Raw genomic sequence first — 25,209 nt, 5'->3', positions numbered from 1 at the left:
TTTTTTGGAAATCTTTTTTTGTACGTGTATGGTCAATTAAAAACGGTATGGAATTTGTCTAAACTTTTTTCCGATATCTTTAGTAGTCTACGAGTTACAAACGAATAAGTAAAACAGACGCTTGAGATAAAAAGGGTGGTTTCTCCCTTCAAGTCTAAAAGTAACACCAATCATGTATGTCAAAATTTTTAGGTTGGTCTCAGAGACAACAGTTGTTCCGTTTTAAAAGGTGTACGAATACTTTTGTCCCACACTGTATGTATAGTTGATACGAGTAATCATGTTATAATCCATTGCGTGAAAATAATGACTTACTGTAACATTTGTAGAGAAGATTCGTTTGAGCGATATCACCCTCGCTAAGGCGAAGCCTCTGACCAATCTCAGGACGTTTCTTCCCGTCCCTTTCCATTGGAAGGATCGTGTCCAAGTACGTACCCCTCGAAAACGTATTTTTCGCGTAGTGCATGATTGAATCGTAATCGTATGGCAAACCGAGGGAATTCACCTCTTCTTCCGTGAGTTTGTTGAAATTATATTCCTGACCTGTAAATAGTAATAGTAAAATATAGCTTGAACTAGTTTAAAAAAAAAAAGAACGACTCATACAATTATTATACATATTTCATTCGCCATAGTATTATGCTTAACACATTGACTATCGATGAGATAGATCTATCCTTTTCACAATACAACACTGAATAATTAAATAGAGAAATCTACTGCGTAGAGAAATTTTCTGACCTTAAAACTTTATTTCATTTGTCAAAAAATTCTATGGTTCTCGAAAAATGGAACTGAAAAACAAATTTCCGGTTCATCTGTTTTTCTCCAGTAAAGTTGACTCAATCCTAATTCTATCTGTTGCTTAAATAATTATTAATCCTCTTAGAGTTCGATCTAGTATGCTAGTTTACTTCCCATTGGTCTAAATTATCCTCACAAACGAATACTTTTAATCACATCGTATCGAAATATCCCTTTTTTAATTACATTAGGTACAGTAGAATTGACCTGGAAATATTACACAATCAAACAGTTTAATCCCACATTGACATTCATCCCCAGCTGTCTCCATCCCATAAACTGCTTTACCAGGAATATATACATGAATCGATTTATCAAAATCTGTCACGTCTTGATATAATATTCCCCTCAAAACCGAAATTCACTCCGATTATCTGAATCCCGGCACGTCGCGCCAACAAACGTTTGACATAAACTCGTACAGATCTCGGTCAACTAACTGGCACCAACTAAATTCTTCGATAAATACGCTGTTCGGAAACCGAAGAAACAAAGGCGATCGATTTCGTCCGAGTGTCCAACTTCTGATGGCAAAAGCGTTCGATGGTGTCGATCGCTTCCGTTCCACAACGGGGACATACATCAGAAAGGACGATAGCGCTCGATTGTCGTCGAGCAGACTGTTTTCCGGTGCTGTGCGATTCGCTGTCAGCGTTACTCGATTGTTGGAAAGCAACGGCTACCGCACGATCACCGTTCGATCATCGTAACCGATAAAATGGCGGCGTTAACACAAAAGCCATTATGCTGCTGTTATAGGGGACAGTTGCGTCACGAGTCCACATTTTACCACAAATAGTGCAACATATGTTTAATTCATGAGTTTCATTACCAAAAGTAATGTAATAACTTATGTGATAAATAGACTGCGGATTTTCATGCAAAATAATATTTTCGAAAGCAATTCATACAGAGAGGAGTAAATGTAGGAATTTCTTTCTTTTCTTAAGTATCATATTGGGTTTCGAATAAATCAGAAAACATCATACTGGATCTGGTGAATGTTTTGTCCTTTATTATATTTTACAGAGTATAGCCTATAAATGCATAAAATCCGCAGTCTAGTGATAAAATAATGTGTTAACTAATGTGAAAACTTGACGAATGATTATAGTCACCATTAGGACACAAGAAGTGCTCGACTTTGGCTACTCTAGTCACCTTTAGGATACAGGAAGAGCTCAGCGGTGGAGATGACTATAATCACCTTTAAGGGGTTAGTCAATCCTGACCGTTTGAATATCATAGGCACATTCGCAAATTTTTTCTGAGAATACAACAGATTCGCGCTCTGATTGGTCAGAGTGTTTCGTTAATATCTCGTTAACAAAGCCTCGGAGAACACTTTCCCTAAGGAAAAAGTTGTTATGAATCGCACCAGAAATCACCCCTTTCAAGGACTTACACCTATTTTGGAGCACCCTGTAACTACAGTCAGTAACGAAATTGTTAAAAGTGACCAGGACAAGACCACACGTGATTCCCGTGAATTCGTGACGTTTCGTCCGATGGTCCGGCTCAAGTTGCTATTTCCGGGGGGCAAACAGATGGCGTTGAGATCGGACTGGCTCGCTAATTAAACAGCTCGTTACCGTTCCCGTTTATGAGTATCCATTAATCGAACCGTGATCGCGGTGGTGTCCGGTGACTGTCACCAGGCGTGTAAATATTAGAACAGCGGCCCCGTTTAGTTGTCAGCGCTAATGACTGGTGAGATTTGCGAGATACCTTCGACAAATTGGTGTATTAATCTGAAACGGGAATCTGTTCGCCGTGAAAGCAAATCGCGCAAACGGTCTTGGTTAGAGGGTTTGGGAACCTCCTCACGTTCGACAAACCTTGGCGATACTTAGCGTCGTTGATGATGTGAGACGTGGAAGCAATGAATGTTTGCTGCATCAAAGAATCGCGCATTGTAACAGATGCGTTGTAGGGTGAAGGTACACCCACGAGCAAACTCGGCTTCCACTAGGGAAAAAAGTGGCGTAGGGGAAGAGCCTCCTACAGTTTGGTATCGGGAATTATGGAAATTTATGGTAAATTAACATTCGATTTAACAGTTATTTCAGTACTTGGACTAAATTTACCAAGTGGTAGAAGACCCTTCTTCTATGTCAATTTTTCCCCTAACGGAAACCGAGTTTGCTCGTGAAGGTACCTAATACCACACATATTCCTAGATTAGTCGATTTCTAAGCGGCAACCCTACTTACAGTCAAAGAATTCTAGGCAGTAAGATTGTAGAAGTACCTTTCTGGTTACACTAGTTAGAGGTACTGCAAGTAATTCTTGGGTCATAGAATTCAGTAAAAAATATATTTTATGTAGAATATATATCTGATGATAGCAGACTCGAGAAATCTGTCATAAATGAACCTTGAAAATTTTGAATACATGTTACATAATGTTTCAGTTCTAGATTATCTAATAACGTTATTTGATTGAATTTCCGTTGTGTATTCGAATTTCGCATGTGCAATATATATTTTATAGAAATTTGATGTCTGTGACCTTCTGGAAAGAAATTGAAATACGTGGATGAAAATTGCACTCACCGGACATGATATTGTCACGAATAATCTGCACATGACGGTCTCGATCGGGTCTAGTGTGTTCGTGCCAGAAGCCAACGACGTGCCCCAATTCGTGAACAACTATTCCAAACTTGTCGCAATTCTTTCCAATACTTATAGCTTGTGGCCCGTTACCCCTTTTCCCGACGAAGGAACAGCATCTGCGACATTATTTCGAAAATACAGTCAAACTTTTATCATTTATACAGTAAACTGAAATACAGAAATGATACTGATCTCAATACTACACAAACAAAAATACACAACAAAATGGTCATATACAATTCACTTAATCAAAGAAGATTCTCTTTAAAAAGTCACTGAAAATTCCTAATAAAGTTTAGGTTGTTAATATATTTATAATGAACTTACCACAACAATTATAAATTTTCTTTAATCTTTGTTTACTGTTCAAGACCACGTTTACCCGAAACGAAACATTGTATAAATATTATGATAATAGTTAATAACTTGTAAAAAAAAAGCCAATGTGCTAACATTATTAAAAGAAAAGATTATTTTTCTGAAGAACTACCATCGGAAGAATAAGAGAACGAAATATAGCAATTATTATTCGCGTTCAACACTTATCAAGGTTTTCTACGTTGCTATTTTACATACCATTAAAATATAGATTTTTATCTACAAAATAGCATGCAAATGGTTACATTTCATGCATCCGTTTAGAAGTTACGATTATTTAACACTAGAACTACCAACGTTTAACTGTATGCCAAATTAAATTGTATAATATATTAATGTATGTAATATACGTAATAAAATATAGCTTAGTAAAGTGTAATATAAAGTGTATAAGAAATTACAGGTTAACAAAATTTTCGATGAAAGTATCTCTAAGATTTCAGTAATTGTAAAATAACAAAATCTAAAATCCGTCATTTTGACGGTTTCGATAGTTCCGGTATTAAAGCCAACAACATCCAAATTATCGCTCTATGCACCGTCCTCTTCATCTGCTTTATCTTTTACAACTTTAAACAATTATGGATTCCTAATTCATACAACATGAAATACATGCTTACCAAGTTTGCTTTCGATATTCCCATTCTTACACCTAAATTAAGCTTCTGAACTCCTAAGTCGGCGTTCTGTACCACTGTGTGTCTGCTCGCCATCCCCCTGTCCCGGAGCACACCAAAATTAAAAACCGCGCGTTGGCAAACTCACCCGCAGGGCCTCTCCGTGAAGAGTATATAATTAGGATGCTCGGCTGGGACCCTCTCGACGAATTTCACGCAAGTGAAGTTCTCCCAGTGTCGCATCGCTTGTTTGAAGAGGGCTTTGTGAGCGCCGGAGAAATTCCCGTCGATCTCATAGGGTATCACCCCGTGGTCCCACACGCGCTCCTTGCGGGCGGTCGCGGCCCTCCTCGTCCGGCTCGGAAGACTGTTTCTGGTGGTACCACGTTTGTTCGCCAAATACTTCGACTTGTGTTCCACCTCGTAGAACTCGATCGCCCGGAGCCGTCGATCGTGCAACGACACCACCTCGTCTGTACCGTCGCCAAAGTCGGCACGGACCTCCGGCAGCTTACGACGTCTGTGTCTTTTTCTGGAGGATCTACGGAACATGTGACGATCTAGAGTTAGATACCATTCGAAGATGTTGATTTTGTTCGATTACGTTTCGGAGATAATTATTGTAAATCTTTACGGTTAATTAGATTGACTTGAAATATATTCTTCGCTACGAAAGGACTTATCGGATGATCGATGTTCCAGGTTTATGTTTCGGTGTTTCAGGAGTGGTGAGGGAAGTCGGATGAAACCACGAATTGTTTTGTATGTAGTACTAAAGTTTCGAAACAATTTATTGGGCTATTTTACGGCTTTTTGAGGTCTAAGGCGTTTTTAAGACGTCTTCAAGGCATCATTAGGCGTTCGTGTGATATCTGGGTAGTGAGCAGAAATAGAACAAAGAAGTCTGAATACATTTTGTGGTACCTCTTACAGAACAAAATTCTGTGAATCAATTCAAAATTCCCATCAAGTACTTACTTATATTTATATTCGTAATATAAGAAAAACGCTCTATACTTCAAACTATACGGGCCACTGACCCTTCGCCCGATCGCAAAAAAATTTTCACCCTCCTCAGCCTCTGATCCCCACGAAACACTCGTAAAAAGATTTTTCAATTAAATTAAACTTTGATCACCAGACGAACTTCCCCGTTACATCGCGAGAGACCGTAACAGATTTACGTTTTTTCCACCTCTTATATTCCCATCGAGCGTGAACAAAAAAAATTCCAAGTTAATCCCCCCCTCCACTCATCCACGTCTACCTTTACGATCTGTAACGTTATTTACGCGGAAAACGGAAGGAGTTGGAGGTGTGTGCCCCTCTACCCTTACCACCCTCTGTCACGGGGGTTGGATAAAAAAAAATAGAAGAAGAACGGAAGCTGGTCCCGCTTGAAAAAGAAAATCCTCTCCGCCCGGTAAAATATAAAACACCGGAAAATTTACTCGCCGCCGGCATCGAAGCGTTCAACGGGGAGCTCGTTAAAAGACTGGCGAGACTTGTAAAACCGGAAAATTTACGGATGGAAGGGGGTTGAGGGGAACGGCCAAGGCGGCCATCAAATGTTTAACGTTGCACGGGATATTATACACTGGACCTCGTTAAAGGCAACAGCTATCCCCTTATTAACATGCTGTTAGCGTGATATTGAATATTACCATCGAACTTCATGGTTTACCCGATGGCTCTACTCCCCTTGGCCATTATTGGCGTGTAAATAGTAATTCCGCCGGCAGTGCCCCGGTTTCGCGTAGAATCGTAAAATGATCAGACGTTCCAACGGATAATCAACATCGGTCATTGTTGTTGGCTATGTAAACAACGGTCAGATAACCACCGGTAGAGTCGACCGAACCCACGGACTCCAGTTTCGTCGAAATTATTCGTGGACAGAGAGGGGAGGGAGGCAACGGGAAGTTGGGTATGGAACGCCCATTGGGTATGGATGCCCATGGAACAAGGTAGCCTATTCAATACTCTAATAGAGTATAACTACTAAGAGAATCATGATGCGGAAGAATATTTCATTCGTTGGAATAATTATGTAATGAAAAAAAAATGAACTACAGTAGAACTCCACGTGTCTGAACTCCTCGGAGGCCAGACAGTTATTCCTAGACACCTATTCTCCCAACTCTCCACAACTGTTCGTTCAAATAATAAAAGTTCACGTTCAAATAAGTGGATTCATAGTAACACGTAAATAGAGCCAAACATGATATCAACATTTTTATTTTAAGTTGGTTACTTTGGGGACATCCTGTATTATTAAATACAGCTTAGAACGAAAACTGTAACCACATCGTAGACATCTTGTACAGAAGAACTTCTTTAAAGGTGGAAGAAGGGTTCCCTACCTCTGAACAGCACTGTATGGTTGTATAAGTAATACGAATGCAGGATAACAGAACGAAGGCGAAATAAATGCAGAATTCACGATCGTTTAACCGAAGGGTAGTACAAACGGGGGATCGAGAGAGCGAACCATCCACAAAAAACAGCTGTTCGCGGTATAAAAATGCCCGCGAAACGTGCCAATAAAACGAGCTGTTACGCGTGAATTGAATGCAACGCGGTTCCACTGGGAGGTTTTTTTTTTTTACGACATCGGTCGGAACTACTCCAACCCGTAGCGAATCTGTACTCTCTTTTTTTTCGGTTCAGGCTACGTGAGCTCGTAGGTGTGGTCGTTCTCCTTCCTTTTTCCCTCTGTTTTTCACTGTTTTCCGACGGAACGAAAAACCACGGATAACGCATAATCGCCAGGTGTCAAGCGTCAAGTTTGATGGAACGTTGAATATTCATAGAGTGTGTATAATACCTCCGGGCGGTAAAGTTCAAAGAGCTTTCCTGGTGACACACTTTCTTCGAACAAAATGAAGATGAAAATAACAAAAGCCCGTCAAAGGGGATGATCTCAGTATCTTGTAAACATATGAATCTTGCCGGTGAGAAAAATAGTCTCTGTCTTGGAAAAGTTCACGGACGTACACATTCATTCCAGAATATCTCAGGGTTACTTACAGCCCCAAATAATCCTAAGAATTCAGACCTATAATATATGTTTCTTCAGTAGTCAAATTAATGTCAAGGTTTACGAAACACCAATTTTGGAGCAATATTTATTTGTTCAATATTAATTCTCTGAAATAACCTTATAATTACCTATCCAAACTAGAATATACCCTCAAAAGCACCTGTAGATCCGATCATTCAAGGTGTCTAGAATATCCAGATCCTCCAGAAGCGCCTGCGCGATCTCTGAAACTGCCCTAAACCCACCAAGTATTAGATTCCCGTAAGTCAGAACCGTTTCTGAAACCTTTGAAACCCTTCAACGATTCACCTATACTTTAACACGGTACAGTTTCAGGTTTCAGGACCCCGGGAGATCCGTCCTATCGGATTTCACGACCCAAAGAATCCGTCGTATCGAATTCCGTGATCCTCTCGAGTCCGCAGTAATGTGCCCTACATTCCCAGGGATCCATTTGTACTATTGGGTCGCGCGCGATCCTAGGGTTATCGTAAAATAGTACGAGGATGATCCTGGGAATCGGAGGAAAAGCAGGACGGGAGAAGATTACCAGGTGTCGGTGTTACAGAGGGGAAGTGTCACCAGTTTGGCGGTCGGCAGCATCGGATTTCACGACCCCTTGGGTCGTCGGTAAGACCCGAACCAACCCTTCGAAATGTATATCATTTGTTCCAAGCTCGACGTTATTAGATTTCCACCTTTTCGACGTCCTCGTTAATAGAGTGAATACGCAGTGATAGAGAATTCTTCAATCTGAATGAAAAATATCGAACGACAAATCGAAGATGGTAAACCTTTTTGTTGATGATTCTGTCGCTCTAGTTCTTAAATGCTCTATCTCCACTAGTTTCTAAACTGACAAAACCGAGTTTTATGTTTACGAAGTTTAACATTATAGAAGCAGGAAAGTAGTGAAATAATTAAACACACTACAATATCTACTGAATAGATTTTTGTTACAATGTTTAACAAAATTTTCTCTTATTATCAACAGAAAGTTGTAATTGTTGTTCGTATTTGGAGATACATCTATTAAGAAAAAAATACTTTCAAAGTTTCGAAGTTAGGACTTAAAAGAATATTTTTTGTTTCTAGGTTGAATTTTCTTTATATTATCGTGAATTTGTATTTTTTTGCCCAATGAGACGCACGTAGATTGATTACCTAATTTTTAGAACAGTTAAGAACTCGGGCGACGATTTGTCGACTGAACGGGAGAATTTTACAATAGTTATAAAATAAAGATATATTCATGTATCTAGCGAACAAATGTATAAATAATAATTGTTTAATTGGATAAATTCAAAAATGAAATTCTACAAGCTTCAAGTAGTTCGTTGAGATTAATGATACACTTCTCTTACATAATTGCAAAATATGTATTGTATAACTACCAGCTTGAATTAGGTCAATTTCATTTAGGCGAAATTAACTTGGGTTAAATTAACTTGGGTCAAAATACACCTCGACCTCGGCTGTCCGAGGATTAATACGGGACCGGCAGTTTACCATAAACCCCCAAAATTATATTTATACGAGAGAGAACGAATAACTGTGAACACAGCTTTCGTATAAAACCGTACGAATTAACCTTTGTTACATGTAATGAGAGTCGTCAGAATTACAATCCACCGATAGCATAGTATTAAACGTTTCCCAATGTAGAAAGTTTTCTTTGAAATATATTAAATAAGAGTGAACTGAGTCACCATCAACACAAGTTAAGAACTTATCCCACTTTGACGCCTACAAGTGTTCTAAAAAAAGCCTTTTGTATTTTACATAAATTATGCCAAATAAATACGTAGGTACAGATTTTTAGAAATATGTTTTCTTGTGCAAACGGTGAATATTCGAAGAGAAAAGTATCGCTTTTACCCGAAAAGTTTTCTATAAAAATGTCCATAGCAAAGAAAGTTTTTAACATATCGCAAAATCCGTAAGTATTTCTTCAGCAAATTTGACGTACAACATAAAAATGTTCCGCTCCTCGTTTTAGGTCAAACCGTTTTAAAGAAACAGCCAACGTGGCTTATCCCGAGCGTTTCCACTTCGTTCTAGAAAAAAAATTTTCCACATACCCAAAGATATGTATTTGAATAAATTTCCCATTCGCTTCACCATTCTCACAACCAAAAAAAATAGCTTTCAATGTTGGGTTCCAAAGTGTGCAAACCTCTTCATTCCTTTTTAACAGGAACAGACTTAAAGTCAGAAAGAAACTGCTGTTGATGGTCAATCATTAATGCAAACACTGGCCCACCAAAACAATTGACAAAAATGAACAAAAAATAATTCGTTCCACATTTCAACAGTTCCGTATTCCCGCTAACACAAAAATATTCTTCAAAAATTCATATCTTCTGGGTTGCCCAATATTTCTGCCCAAGGCTGTATAATATACGTTCTATACTCATCTTATAATGCTCACCATCGAGGGGGTCAAGCGTAAAGCGTTGAACTGACCCTCTGGTGGTGGTCACCGGTCGCGATCGTAAACCCTGTAAACCGCGGTTACGTCGTTAAAGAAAGACTCTCCCTATATTTTTTTCCCTCCCCCCGAGCCCTCGAAGCTGCGGTGAATTTCCGCGATTCGCGGCCCTCGACGATACCAGAGCGCACACACACCATCCCCTTCGCGGGGTTCCGCGGAGGCTCACGTTAATTAATTGTAATGCCTACACCGATTCAGAAACGCGTGGCTTGCTTGACTACCGTGTCCTGGTCGAGAGTCGCCGCTGGAGAAGGGTGGTTCACCCCATGGTGGTACCACCGCGGGGGGACAAAAGGGGGTGGGGGTGGCTGCGTGAATCCAGGGGGAGAATTACGCCCCCGCGGTAATTAGCGCTAATAAACGAGGGGCAGAACCCCCGGCACACGCGTGTGCTCGGTTCCGCGGCTTACCCTGGATGTTTACGCGACAGGGGAAAGGGGGGAGGGGAATGGAAATTATTTCTCAAAGTGTCACTCCCACCCCCTCTTCGTAGCGCGTACCCCCACATTCTTTCTCATCCCCTAGGTCCTCTACGATCGTGTCCCAGCCAGGTCGTTCCTTGCCACGGAGTAGTCCTGGGTTGTCACTTGTTTGGCTGGATTTAAACACGGGAACAGAATAATATATCGCGTATCATGTTTTTTTTTTTAAGAGGGTGAGTTCTGAACAGTTTTCCGGATCTGTACCGGTGCCTACGGCGTTAAACCGGCTTCTGGTAGTCTGTCTACGGGGGTGGCTTACGGGGGTATATTTGGATACGTGGAGTGCAGCGTTAGTGAGATGTTTGCTGAGGATTTATTGCGCTTCTGGGATTATGTAGATATGGAAAAAAGTGGTGTCTTTTTGGTGATAGGCGTTGGTGTTGTCGATGGTGATGATACGGCGAGGCTCGAAACATATTTTGGCGGGATAAAGGTTTTTTAAACTGTTTAACATATGTACATCACGTCTAGAAATTCATATTTTCAGAGGTTTTGTCGTGAATATACAGATGAGGTGCACATATTGGGACCATTTTCATGTTGACAAAATGTGAGAAATACCTTTTTTCTCGAAAGAGGTGCTTCGGCATTAAAGGGTTAGAAATAAATTTAAAAAAATTTGTTAAAATAGATTGGTTCAATATCGATATTTTTAACTTCAAAATAACAAGATATATACATATATCAACGCAGAACGTATCTTCCGAAATAGTGGAATCAAAAAGAGATTTGTGTATCCTCTAATGGGGGTTATCCAGTTCCAAATAAAAGATAAATCTTGCAAAAATTCATGAAATTTCTTATTTCTTATAATACTGATTGCGGAGGGATGTGTTTCAGCTAATTCGAATGTGTATTTCACTCGAGTTTGGGGTTCGTTGTTACGACACAGGGAAGTATCCGGAGGCCCCAGTGATGCGTCTTGCTTAAGACCGCATCTAACAGTAAGTGCCGCAAGCAACAAAACACGGTCCATTGTTTCAATTGTGGCGATCATGCTGGGGGTCGCCGCAAATGCAGTCCGGGATATAAAATGTAACGATAATCGAGCAATTCGCTCTAATCTCGGGACCCGTTAAATCCCCATGTCGAAACTTTCAACCCTTCCCGGTTCAAGGGATTTACCTAGGTCCCGCCCGGTTGCGGAGTCATCGGTGGCTGATACTTTTACTGTAAAAGGGAAGTGACACTAAAACGAATTAATTCTTGGTTTCAACGATATCGTTCTTCTTCTTCTTTGAATGAAGGAAATTCAGTGGGATTTGAAAACATTGGAAAAATATCTCGGACAGTTTACACACTTTGTCTACATTTTTAATTTAGATACAATAATATATTGAAAATATTGCATGTATGCCAAATATACCAAATACACCAAATATACCAAATGTGCTACATATACCAAGTACATATACCAAGTGTACCAAGTATACAAAATATTCCAAGTAATAAAAAATTCCCAATATTCTAAATACATAGGTATTCCAAATACACCGAATATTTCAGATAATGCGATAAAGTATAATAGTTTTCTATACTATTTATTTATTTGATTAACAATATAATTTCCATTATTTTGTATTATTTATGCCAATTTTCCATCTTTCTGCTATCTTCATAAAAGATGAAAGATTGTTTTCCCAGGAAACAATATCAGAGTATAAAAGCAATGCAAAAACTCTTCATTTCGGTGACATGCAATCAGTTTATAGGACTACATTCTTTTCACATAATTGACAAAACAGCCAAAAATAAAGGAAATTTACATAAAATAATCCATCGACATGTAACAGAAATTACAGTGGGCTTGAACGCTTATACAAACGAGTTAAATGAATTTATTGTATCAATGTGTTATTCATGAAAAATATTTTACAAGCAGGGCACGTCCGTAAAATATTTGTAAGATTATTAAATTATTTAAATGCCACGTCGGTCTCGAAACGTTAAAGTGAAATGATTATTGCCGGCGATTATATCTGACAACACGTCCGACGGAAGGGACTGCAATGCATAGATTTCGGGGTAATGACGCATTTTCATTGATGACAAATACTGCACATACACACACCCCCACACACACGGGACCATTTTATTGGCCGGAGTTATACGCGCGTCACGTGAATTTCGTCACGAACCATGGCCACAGTTGAAATGAATTTTATATTCCTCCCCCGTGAATGCGTAATGACTCGGTGCATATTCCTTAATGAATTTACCGATCCGCCATTTCCTAGTTATTCAACGTCGCGATGAATGTATGTGTATTCCTCCTTTTTTCTCGTGACATGATGTTTTTTCATTGAATGAACTTTTAAATTAATTTCATGTAACTACTTCATACATTTTCACTGAAAATTAAATAATTCACTGTCGAGTGATGTTTCAACTGGGGTTCGTTAAATGTCATTTTTAGAAGCTTCAATTTTGTATGAAAGGTGATTTTACATTACTTTTTATTTATATATTTGAAGAAAATTCACCGATCAAAGGTTCGATAAATAAGTTTTATTATGTACATATTAACTTTATAATGTGAATTATTATACAATACCTGCGAGAGCAGTAAAGAAAAAAGATGCCAAACGGCAACGAAACAAAAATGGCACTAAACCCTTTTAAAATGTTAAAATGTTCTTATGAATCATTTAAATGTCTTGTAACATCGTCAAACATGCAAAAAGATACATGTTCTCGTGGTTGTTATGAAACGGTTAAACAGATTCGAGGTGCGTGAATCTTCAACTAGATTCGATTCTTGCGGGCATTAAATTCATCGCGAAGTCACGGGGATCCCGGACGCGTGGTCGCCACCCCACTTTTCGAAACGTCATCCTTTTCTCCTCGTCGCCGAGCATTCACGAAGCCGGTCGGTTCCATTGGGGACCAGGCAGCAGCATCGTTCGGACTCGACGTGGATTTCAATCAAACGATCGCGAGACGCATAGATCATTCTATTAGCTTTGACGTGCGCTAGTTACCACCACCCCTCCTCGTATGTCGATCCATCTCCGCCCCACCGCCGCCGCCGTTACGGCCACCCTATAACCGGCAAGCAATAAACCACAATATAATATATCAGTGTCCCCGGCAAACCGAAATAATCCAGCGATTCACGATTTTTCATCAATCATCAAGATAATAAAGGAGTCTCGCTGGCCTGGGTTCTCCCATTCTGTTTTTTTTTGTTCTATTTTATTGCGTAGTGAACATTGCAATTCATCGTGTTAAATATCGCCACCCCATATATATATATATATATGTATATGTATTTGTATATTGTATGTATATACAGTGTGTCTCACGAACTCTGTCCACTTAAAAATCTTTGTTATTTTAAACATTACGAGAAAATGTTACGTATGTACACATATAGGCATAACTTCAGCGCGGGAAAACGAGCGTAGACATTGAGGTGAGGGGGGCGAAACGTATCTCTCCCGCTTCTTGACCGTAATCACCTCAAAATTAAGCAGTTAATTAAGCAATTAATTAATCGTTGTCTGAAAGTTCCACGGGATGATTAAAGTGATCAGAACCCGCAAAACAACAGCTGATAATAATTGTTCGAGTTTGGAGAAAAGAAGAAGCTGGATGTAAATAATGGGTAATCTGCGAGTTCGGGGAATAGATGAATCATTATCGGTGAAACGTATTCGAGACGTCTATTTCGGTCAATGTGAGATGTTGCAATTTTGCTTGGTTACTGAAAGTGTCTGTGGATATTGAACTCGTGGTTACCAGAGGGATAATGATAATTATTAGAACACTTTCTAATATTTTGATGTTACGTAAAACTAGTGTTGTTATATTGTAATGAGCTAGGTACTATGGACCGCGTTCAGTTTATTGAATTATTGGTGTATTTGAACGATCAATCACTATACTTCGTGGGAGGAAATTTGCGAGGCATTAGGCCATAGCTTCTTTATATGTATTTGCTATAGGAATTGATACTACGTTACATTTTAAGTGTAGACGATCTATTATGATTATTATGATATTAGATTTCGTAAATATTAGTTTAATCTAGAAAAATAAAATTTAAAACATTTAAAAATTTGAAGTATACACGAGATCTATTTTAGTTGAATGTAGAAAAATAACATTTGAAATATAATGCCACTTTTTGTTACTGTTGGTTCTAGTTGAGCCCCTTGATCTCATTTGAATCTCCCGGTTTCTTGTTAGTCCGATTGGAGTCTTTCAGTTTCAGGATACTCCAATTCGTGTCTATTTGACTTAATTGATCTGATTGGAGTTTCTCGGCCCTTATGTAGTCTGATTGAAGTTTCTTAACTCTGGGTTGGTTTAATTCGAATCCATTGACCGTCACTTTAGTTTCTGTGCCTTCTCTTAATGTGATTGGAGTCTTTACGTATTTCATTGGTTTTATTACAATCCATCGATCGTATACTAGTCTAACATTGGCCTTTTACCCACGATTGATATACTAAATTCATATTAACTGATAATTTGGAAGTACAATGGTAAAGCTCGACAGACTATTGAAAATAAGTAGAAACAGTATACGATGGACAGACACGTCGACGCCTCCCTGTTGAATATTCACATTCTACGTTCCTCGAAAATGAAGTGTTATAGGAAAAAGTTTGAGCAACAAACCATACTGAATTTTCTATTCCTTTTTGTATAAAGAGTGACCTCCTCTGCTTGATTCGATTACTGGTAACGAGCTACTTCATTCTAAGAAACAAGTTATACACTTGGCGAAACAAATATAGTATTCTTATGTATTGTGGTTAAAATAAAAACAAACAAAGTACGCCATGTTTGAAACTGCGTTGAGAAACAATGTTTCTCCAGAAAGGGATAGATTATATTACCTAGAAAGAAAGTGGTTCATTTTTATTTTAACCACAGTACACAAGGATTGCAAATTTTCGAGCGGTTTTATAGTTATGTCACACAGTGTATTCTATATATGTATATTACAATATAAAAAATGTAAATGTTCTGTCTATTTTATATTCCATATTGTACAATACAAAACATATAAATATTCTATATATTACAATTTTTTTAAATATAAATACTCTATTTATTTTATTTACGTATACTGTATATATATACCTTCTCTCCGTCGTGAATGAGACGTAAAAATGGGTCAAAAGTGACCTAAGTATTGCCTGAACTAGGATTAAATCCGATCCCGTCCGTAGCTAACGCAACGATCCGTGACGTTCAGCGCAGCCTCGTTTTAATCGAGGCTCATTGAAGCTCGACTTGAATTCCGCTTCTTTCAACCGTCCATCGGACTCTGTCCAGGTGATATAGAACCGTCGCGATAAACTTGCGCCATCCCGCCCGATAACCCACGACCGGAAGTGCCGTGGGTCCGCATTGGAAGACCCGTGGAAGATACGGTGAACGCAAGAACGGAAGTCACGGAGGTACAGTGGAAAATGATAAGTTACGCGGGGACCGATCCACCACCGATCGAAACGACGTATTCGCTGAATACGAAATTTTGCTCCCGTTCGATCGCGATAAATCACTCCACCGACGATCTTTTCTTGCCGTGCCACCGCGAGTATTCTCCAGGACCCCTCTGTTCACCTTTTTGCCTCTTCATTTCGAAGAAAGTTGAACCTGAGACGGGGAGGGGTCGGTATTGGAAAGGGAAAAAACAGAGAGGAAAAGAGCAGGATCGATAGGGTGAAGTTACCCCCGGCTGGCATACGATCTCCCTTTCACGGATCCTTCAATGAAAAACGTTTAAGCCCCCGATTAGATTGGACCTTTACTACCCCCCCCCCTTTCTCATCGTCCTTCCCTCCTCTTGGTGAAATTAATGCGACTTGGCCCGACGTTTTTACACGATGCTTAAAGCTGACTTAAATTTACAACTTGGGACGTTTCGCGGACGACTCCGGGGAAAAAGTGAACTTCGAGAGCTTGTTATCGCCGAGTAATTAACGTGTTCGTAGCTCTCCCTTTCTCTGGGCTACGGAGACCCCGATATTTAACCGTTTTCTTTTTTTTGGCGGTAATTTGATCGCAGTTATGACGATGGAATTAATTTCCATCGGATCTCACGATATAATGCGGGTAATTAATTGACAGCGTCGCGCATTGTTGTTGTTGTTGATATTGTTGCTTTGAGAATATTTTCTCAAACCTAGTATTGGTTTTTCATGACATCGAAGTCTGTAGTGTTTTTATAATATCCATTCTTATTCTACAATATCCTCCTGCATGTTTAATATTTATTTAATACTAAATGTTTACTTCATATTAAATTAAACTTAATAAAAATAGAGTTAATTACTTGTTAGTAACATACTTAAATATTTAATATTAAATGAATGTTAAATACTTACTTAGTATTTAATATTCATTTAATATTAAATATTTAGATATGTTATTAAAACAAAATAGTAGCTTATTCACTGGTACCTGTAACTAATTTTTCAATTTCTTTCGACAATATTTTTCCCAAGATTCCGATAGCAGACAAAAAAAAACTTCGAATCGCATCAAAGTGCTTTCCACTATAAATACACCTAAAACGAAGTAAATGGAGTAGCGAAGGAAATTAAATTAAATGTTATAAGAATCTCAGGTTGTTCCACCGTAGCGGCTGCTGTTTCTTTTACGGCGACCTCGTTCGTGGCGAAGTCGCGTGGAAACGTGGCTGGAAATTCCTGCAGATTCAAGGTTTAACCAAGTCAAAGGTATCGGTGGTCTAGAGCCTGATCCTCTCTCCAGAATTCTCCGGAGCTTCATCGAGGAGTCACAGTACGATCGTGTTTCACGGTGTCGGATACAGGCCATAAACAAACGCTTTCGCAAACCTGTTTCAATACGTGGCGGAGAACACGCCCGCTGAAATATCTACGCCAAACCCCGCTGATTTCCGGGCGGAAAGAAATCCGGAAATTAATTTTTTTTTCTCATCGATCTAACCATAGCACTGAACCGTTCAACATCTTCTGTGGCACAGGGGAGAAACTATACAGTGTGAGTCACCTAACGTTTGCATCTCAAATATCTATGTTGTTTTTAACACATGGGAACAAAAAATAAAACATTTAATTAAATCATTAATTTTACTTCTTTAAGCTATATACGTAAAATGTAAGCACAATAACTGCAATAGTTCTAAGGACAATAAAAAATAAAAAATTTTACCTTATTCTGTATCAGTGCCACAATGAATGAATCCAATTATTGAAATAATAACAGTCGTGACGAAAGCAAGCTTTTGAAAAGCCGCTTTCCTAACGTTTGTATTTATCGATGAGTGTATGTGAATAATCACGATATTTTAGGCTTACGAACCATTATAAGACTAATTAAAGATTCGGTTCACTTATACAAATACTAAAATAATCATTTTTCTCTCATACAATCATGACATTCTTAAGATTATTTTTCATTGTCCGTGTCTATTGGAGCATATACATCTACGTATAAAAGTGAAAAGATGTATACGTGTATGCCACGTAAAGGCTTCTAAACCGATTAACGTATTCGCACCAAATTTCGTATGAATATTCAACGACACCCTTGAAAAACGATTGTGGAGGTCCCCACCCCTAACCACCCCTACGGCCAACTCCCTCTTCAGGGGCACATTTTTCTCCCGAATGAAACATTCAAATCATAGATCATCTATAAGTTTTTCGGATTGCTGACTACAATTTTGTCGCCTCGAAAGCCCGAGCAACGCCAAGCACTCACAGCTAGTGGTAACCATAGAATTCTCGTCTACTCGAGTTACCTAGAGCGTGCGCATTTCTGTCAGTATCATCCACTCAAATTAATCCGAGCGTGCTCCTTAATGGATCAAGAGATATTCCACCGTTTTCAGTCAAAAAGGACACCCTGTATACTATCAAATGGAAATTCCATTACCACCATGACAGAATCCACCAAAAAAAGAAACTAAAACAATTTCACAAGAAACTCGTGAAACGATTCACCATACTGTCCAATATCACACGCGCGTTCGTTTACACCCCTCCCCCCCCCCGCCCTTGTCCCCGTCGTTATATTATAATTTCGTATTCCGAAGTGTGCGTTGCATAAGGTCCAGTAACGTTAGCATATAAAAGTAGCAGTTTTATCGAAGTGCCGGCGAAAACCGGATTCCCTCGAATACAGTTTTCCGATACCCGTGTGGAGCTCGATGATCCCCTCCTCGCGGTCGTCTCGATCATTCCATCTCCCACGCGACATTTCTACCGGTGGACAAACATAACCTATACACGCGCAAGCGAAACCCACCGACGACAACGGTCAGAGACACACTAGGGCCGATATCCTGACAGGTTATTGGCAGTTCGAGGGCTGAAAATGCCCGGCCCGGCAGTATTGGTCCCCGTTTTCCAGCTTTACGATGACGGCCATTGTTATTGGCATAGTGTAGCTTCCCCCACCAACGGAAAAATAGTCGACGTTTCCCCCGCGGGGGTGAGAGTTAAAAAGATGAGGTTCGACATCGAACTCGACAATACACTTAATCACCGCGTTATCGGAAGCTGTGCCCTTTATTTTTTACTGTTAGAGTCTTAAAGGTTAATGTTTATCGAGCACACCTACGATGTGAATTTTTAGTGTGGAATAACACTGATCGTTGAACTTTCAAGTTTGTGTTTTTTTTTTCGTTGGTTGAAAAAAATTAATCATTTACAGTATGATACAAACCAGTAAATAGAAATTGCATACGTTAGTGTAACAAAAATTGACCAAGAAAATGTTTAATAGATACTTTCGATTATTTCATTATACACTGTGTGGCCCAACTATAAAACCATCCTAACAATTTCAATTCTTACGTATTGTGATTAAATTAAAAACGAACCAGGTATGCCATGTCTGAAATTTGTGTTGAGAAATCATGTTACACTAGAAAACGATAGATTATATTCCTTAGAAGAAAACGTGGTTCGTTTTTATTTTAACCACGATACATAATATTAAAAATTTTAGGGTGATTTTATAGTTATGCCACGCAATGTAGTAATCAGTTCTCTTACGAAGTTCCCTTGTATATACAAGAAAAACATAAAACCCAGTCAGTGCTCACAAACGATAAGAATATCCGTTTCGCATTCAGGTGGTGCAACGACATGAAACGAGACCGTGAAACCCGATCGAGTAGCAGTCTTTTAATTTATAACTCTTTGAGTTTTCGTATCGTCCTTTATACTTATATCGAATACTAATGTCCCGCAGGGACTCCTAAGCGTCGTAAATTACAATCGGACACTAAGCCCTTTCGAATCGATCTGACAACCTTCTTTGATAAATGTGTTTTGCTCCGCGGAATTGTTCCGCGTGCACAGTACATGCGATCGAAACGACACGAACTTGTTTTCTTCGTGGCAACGCTTCTAGCAAACATTCTACATCTTTCAGTATTGTATTTTCATTTTTTATTTGACTTGGTTTGGGTAAATTAATTTTTAAACGACCAATTTCTTATTTCTTTTTAAATCTCTGATGACAAAGCAATTCTCATTTCGACTGGGTTCGGCGGATAAATGAGTACAAAACGTTTTTACGAAACTTTATCGGTCCCCAATGTATTGAATGAATCGTAATTTGAAGTATGTACTTGTATATTCAAGGTTTACAATAATGCAAATTATGATTAGTTTTTTCTGACTTAAAATGTCTCATACGTATGGGATGGGTAAATAATTTAGTAAATATATGTATATAAACATGTATAAAACTCAATGAAATGTATATCTGCTACTTGAGTTAAGTATCGTTTCCAAGATGGCGGCGTCACGCAATATAAACTGTCTTAAACGGCGTTTAGAACATTTAAATCGACAGGTAATAATATACGTTAACTAATACTGTCAAATTGATTTAAAAATTTCCGTAATGAAAAATATAATTATTAATCAAACTTCGATTTCATGTTTTACTTGAATGGTGCACGATGGTTAAAAACGAGTAAAAATAATTTGAAGCAACTTCTTCCGCAATACACATAATACAATATCATAAAATAATACATATTACATAACACAATACTACTACAGATATTAGGATAGAATCAGATCCGAGAATCTTCAACTCAACAATTTAAAAAAGACAAAAAGTTACCGGAAGATACAAGTGACGAATTAACTCGTCCTATCCTCTTGGCAGATGAAATGTGAAAAAAATGGATGATAAAAATAATGAAAAATTGATAAGAAGTGCATTGACATACCTTCTGCGATGATGGCGACGATGACGCCGCTTCGACACGTTCTGCGTGCTGGTTTCCGTATCAACGGCAAACACATCCTCGACGTTCACCATCGGATTGGTGCTTTCGGTGGTGGTAGGTGACGCGTTCGACACACGCGATGATTTCAGAAAAGTATTCAGGGGCTTCGAGGCGTTCACGCTCGAGATTGGGGGTTGATGACTCTGTTTTCGAGCTGAGTGCCTCTTCTTCGTCGACGGAGTCGTCGATTCCAATCTGGAAGTTTAAACGAATTTATTGATACATACATAAAATAATAAACATACATTAAAATTAAAAAATATTTTTGAAAGAATTTTCAGAGAAATTGTTTGTTTATGTTTCAAATTATCAAAACAAATTTATTTTTCTCTTATTTTGGATAATCGAGAATTTAAGTAACAGTTTTTTAATAAAATTTAAAAATATTCCTTTCGCCGTGAAGATATTTTGTTTGTATTTCCGGAGAAATCCTTTGTTTATGTTTTTATGGATGCAATGTCCCCAACCCTTGCATCATTATTGTTTTACAAGAAGAAATTTTGAAATATGGTAAACATATCTTTCCATTGATATTTTTATTACAACAATGAGGCAGAATATAATAAACAGAATATAATGCATTCTATTTATCGTTCGTAATTAATTAATCGCATGGGTACGAAAGTCACTACAATTTTTTTAATTGGTATTTCACGTACAGGAATGTATCGGTTGAATGAGTCCACTTGGCGATAAATTTATCATTGTTCACAATATTTCTTCAGGCGTTCGTAATTCATTTTTGCAATAGGTCTCGCGAATAAAATTTCGTAATACGTTCTTTAAATGTAGATGCAATTAAAATGATTCACATTTTGCAGGTGACAGAAATATAAATTCGTACAATATTGTAGATAATTATTTCTCATTTTAATTTATATGTTACTTCTGTGAATCGGGTGTACTGCGACTGTTTACGGAGAAAATTTGTAACATTTATACAAGGTTCTAGAAACAAATAATAATTCATACTTTTCATTCACTGCTGCTTAATGTTATTGGAATACGTACTTTTACCCTTTAATGGTGTTTGACGAGTATATTCGTCATTAGGAAATGACCTCTTTTGAGGTAATGACGAGTATACTTGTCATGTGAAAAAAATAAAACACTTTATTTATAAAAAACAAAATATTAAAAAAAATTGAAAATATATTTCGTTTATTAGAATAAAGGAATCAAATCGTTACACATTTCCAAAAAAACACATCCCCCCCCCCCCCCCCCCCCCAGTAGTGGGAATGACACCGTTGTTCGTGTCGCATTCATCGAGGAATTACTGTATCATCAATTCCCCCAAACGAAAAACTCCAAGTAAGATGCTTATACACATAAACGATTACCTAAAAACCATTCATGAAGATTAAAGCACGTTTTCCCCTCTTAAACGATGAATCTAAAAAACAACCTCCATAAACGTGTCACAGAATACTTCTAATTACTCGACGCTAACATCTTCACGACACAACGGAATAATTATTCAAAAAATCATGAATACAAACGCGATGACCCAGAAGTCGTTTCACGAAACTTTCGCAACTAGAGCTTCACCATTTCCACCGTTTTAATTACTCTCTCTCGGATTCTTTATTTTTATTTTTAAATCCTCGCTTGAGCGGGCCGCCCCGTCACACGCGCCAGGTATATCACCTCAAGGAGGCGGCGAGAGATCTCTCTCGATCCCATGCCCAACGTCGTTGCGCGTAATTTTCGCATATAAAACTTTTACCTGAATTCAACGCCCTCGTCCCTCACCCCTGGCCCGACGTCGTCATTCCTCGCGTTAAAACTGAATCCACCCTCGGCCTCGCCGCCGTCCATGCTGTATTGATTCCGGTCCACCATAATTGGTTCGGATTTCTCTCGAGAAGCGACGATCTCATCGCGCTCCTGATGCGGCTCGTTAGCCTCGTGCCCGTTTTTAAACTGAAGGATCTCTGAAATCACACACATGTCCGCTAGCACAACTCTCGAGAACGAACGGCCACCCCGTTATAGCCTGCTCAGACGATGCGGTTTTTTTTACCGGTTCGGTACCTACTTTTGCCGAAACAGTAATAGGGTAGGCCGAGACTAATATTTTTATATTTCTTATATTCTCATAGAAACGAACATTTCGATTGTTCATATTGCGTCATCCTTGCCCGCCACACCCAATACAATAAACCATCAAATGTTTGACGTCCTGTTTCTTTGTTCTAAAGAATTTTTTGTTATGGTAAAATTAAGAAATAATGACCGAAGCTCCTAGTAGTTAATCGGTACTTATTCAGATGATTTCAATAAATAATAATTATCATCTTTAACATTTTATATTATAATTATATCACATACAAATACGTATAAGTATATATATTACATACATAAAAATATTAAAATTATACTAATGACAGTAAAGAAAGTACATTGTATTGTTATTTCTATGCCGTATCAAGTTATTAGTAATACTAAAAATTCAAGGCCGATTAATCGACTATGTAGTCACCGATTACAAAAACAGACGCGGTCCTGAAATCACCAGATAAATTTCCCGAAAAGTCAAGAAGATCGTCACGTACCATTTTTTAAGTCTTTTTGCCCCATTCAATTTATTCAATGCTGCTTTCGGTTGTTACTCATTCGTCAAGGATATCAAATCGGTCAATAAAATCGCGTCGTCTGAACTGGCTGTTACACGGAATCGGAAACTGGAGAGATCGTAAGGAGGGAAAAAGTTTCTTTTACTATTCTCCTCGGTTGTGTATTTACCTGTGAGACCCTCTTCCTCGACCTGGAGACCCTCTTTCAGGACCTCGTCCCGATACTTCTCCAGCTCCTCCAGGTAACTCTTGTTCAGCTTCTGCTGACGCCATTCTGTCTCGTACTGAATATTTGGCAGAGCGATATCGCCTAGGAAACCACCTGCAATGAGAACATTGAGGAAACTGTTCAGTGGATTGTGGATTTTATGGATTTTTAGTGTACTTGAATGTGAAGGTGGGAAGGATTTTGACAAAAATGTGTCTTTCACCTTCCTTCGCAGTACATATGAGTAAACTGAAGATTTTATGAATCCTCCAATTTGGACGTATTGCCACATTCTCTTGTAATCTAACAAATCCTAGTGTTGGTAATAAAAAAAAATTAATTTTATATGCTTTATAGGTACCCCCATATTAAAATTTTTTTTATAAATTGTAGGTACCCCCCGTATAAATTAAGAACCAATATGTATGTACTTACATACAGAAAACAGGTTTAGGTTACGGTAACTAACAAAACCATTCTACACAATTCTTTAATTGTGTTAACTGTGTTGTTAAAGCAAAACCGTGTTACTCGGGGTTTTCCCAAATTTTCTAACCGTGTTAGACGGAAACCGTGTTATACTGGGGTTGCCTGTCGTTTAATTTATCGTGTCCCGTGCACAACACCCACCACGATGTAACGACCAAATCTGAACGAGTGGAATATAAATGGAAGGCCTGGCTACATTCACGAATTCGCTGTTCCGCGAGGCGAAAGGAACGACTGCACGCTGTCGAGTGTCGCGTGCCAGACGATTCTCTGGCGTACACTGACGAAGATTGAGCATCAACCAGCCCCCTTCCTGTAACTCCCGAATTTACATTCCCCAACGCACGCAAACCTGACTTTCCTCGGTCCTGTCGTCCAGATGCCTTCTAATTGATACCAACAACCGAATGAGCCCATTTCCTGCCAGAAATTGCATGAAATAGAGACTTTAATCCTTCAGCTACGGCGGAACTGGCTAAAAAGAGTGCGGTCTAAATCGAATCATATGGCAAAATGAAAAAGAGTAATGTCTGTATGATTAAATAAAATAGATCGTAGTGTGTTTTATACAAAAATGCAAAACGAAGGAGATACGTCATCGTTCGTGATACCACAGACGAGATATAAGAATAGACTTAACATGCAATGTAATTTTCTGTCCCATGCTTCGGGGGCGTCAGGAGCCCCCGTACCATTTCAGTATTCCATTACTTGCTAGCGAAACCGGGGCAATAATGTATGTATGTATCGCTATATGCAGTCACGGGCGTGTGTGTGTGTGTGTGTGTGTGTGTTGTGCGTTATCACGGTGTTGTACATAGTTCCTGATATCGGAAACTTTCATGTAGAGGTGCGCCGAATCAGCATGATTTTCGTGTGACACCAAATCCCATAAGGTGTCAGGTCTATTTTTATATCTCATTTGTGGTGACACATACGGAGTCTGTCAGAAGAGAAACAAGACTGATAGCGGAGACATTTGTATTGTCAAGTTATGTAGAAATTATTATTAACCCCATTAAAAATAGTTCTCTTGTGAAAACCACACACCGTCTGCAACGTGAAAACATTGCTGAAAGTCTTCAGCTGGAACTGCTTTTAATCGGTCGATGACGGCCTTGAAGTTGTTCTATTATTTTTTGGAAAATAAAATGGTCACTTCACTGATGATTTGAGTCCATATGATTTCTTACTGTTCCCAACGATCAAAACTAATCTTAGGGGTCGTCATCTTGG

At 38.7% G+C, this 25,209-nt stretch overlaps 1 protein-coding gene across 1 annotated transcript in view; it reads right to left on the bottom strand.

Moving 5' to 3' along the window:
- Positions 1–25,209, bottom strand: part of LOC107188346 (tolloid-like protein 2) — a 76,129-nt gene that overhangs the window by 8,675 nt on the left and 42,245 nt on the right. Inside the window, exons 2-7 of the mRNA XM_015576621.1 lie at positions 23,446–23,598; positions 22,427–22,634; positions 20,638–20,892; positions 4,569–4,961; positions 3,363–3,541; positions 316–546 (exon numbers count right to left, since the gene is read on the bottom strand). Coding sequence (XP_015432107.1) covers positions 316–546; positions 3,363–3,541; positions 4,569–4,961; positions 20,638–20,892; positions 22,427–22,634; positions 23,446–23,598 — 1,419 coding nt within the window. The remainder of the gene's footprint in view (positions 1–315; positions 547–3,362; positions 3,542–4,568; positions 4,962–20,637; positions 20,893–22,426; positions 22,635–23,445; positions 23,599–25,209) is intronic.

The sequence above is a fragment of the Dufourea novaeangliae genome, unplaced genomic scaffold (assembly GCF_001272555.1).
Source record: "Dufourea novaeangliae isolate 0120121106 unplaced genomic scaffold, ASM127255v1 scaffold124, whole genome shotgun sequence".
NCBI classification, from domain to species: Eukaryota; Metazoa; Arthropoda; class Insecta; order Hymenoptera; family Halictidae; genus Dufourea; species Dufourea novaeangliae.
This window is presented reverse-complemented; position numbering and strand designations above follow the sequence as displayed.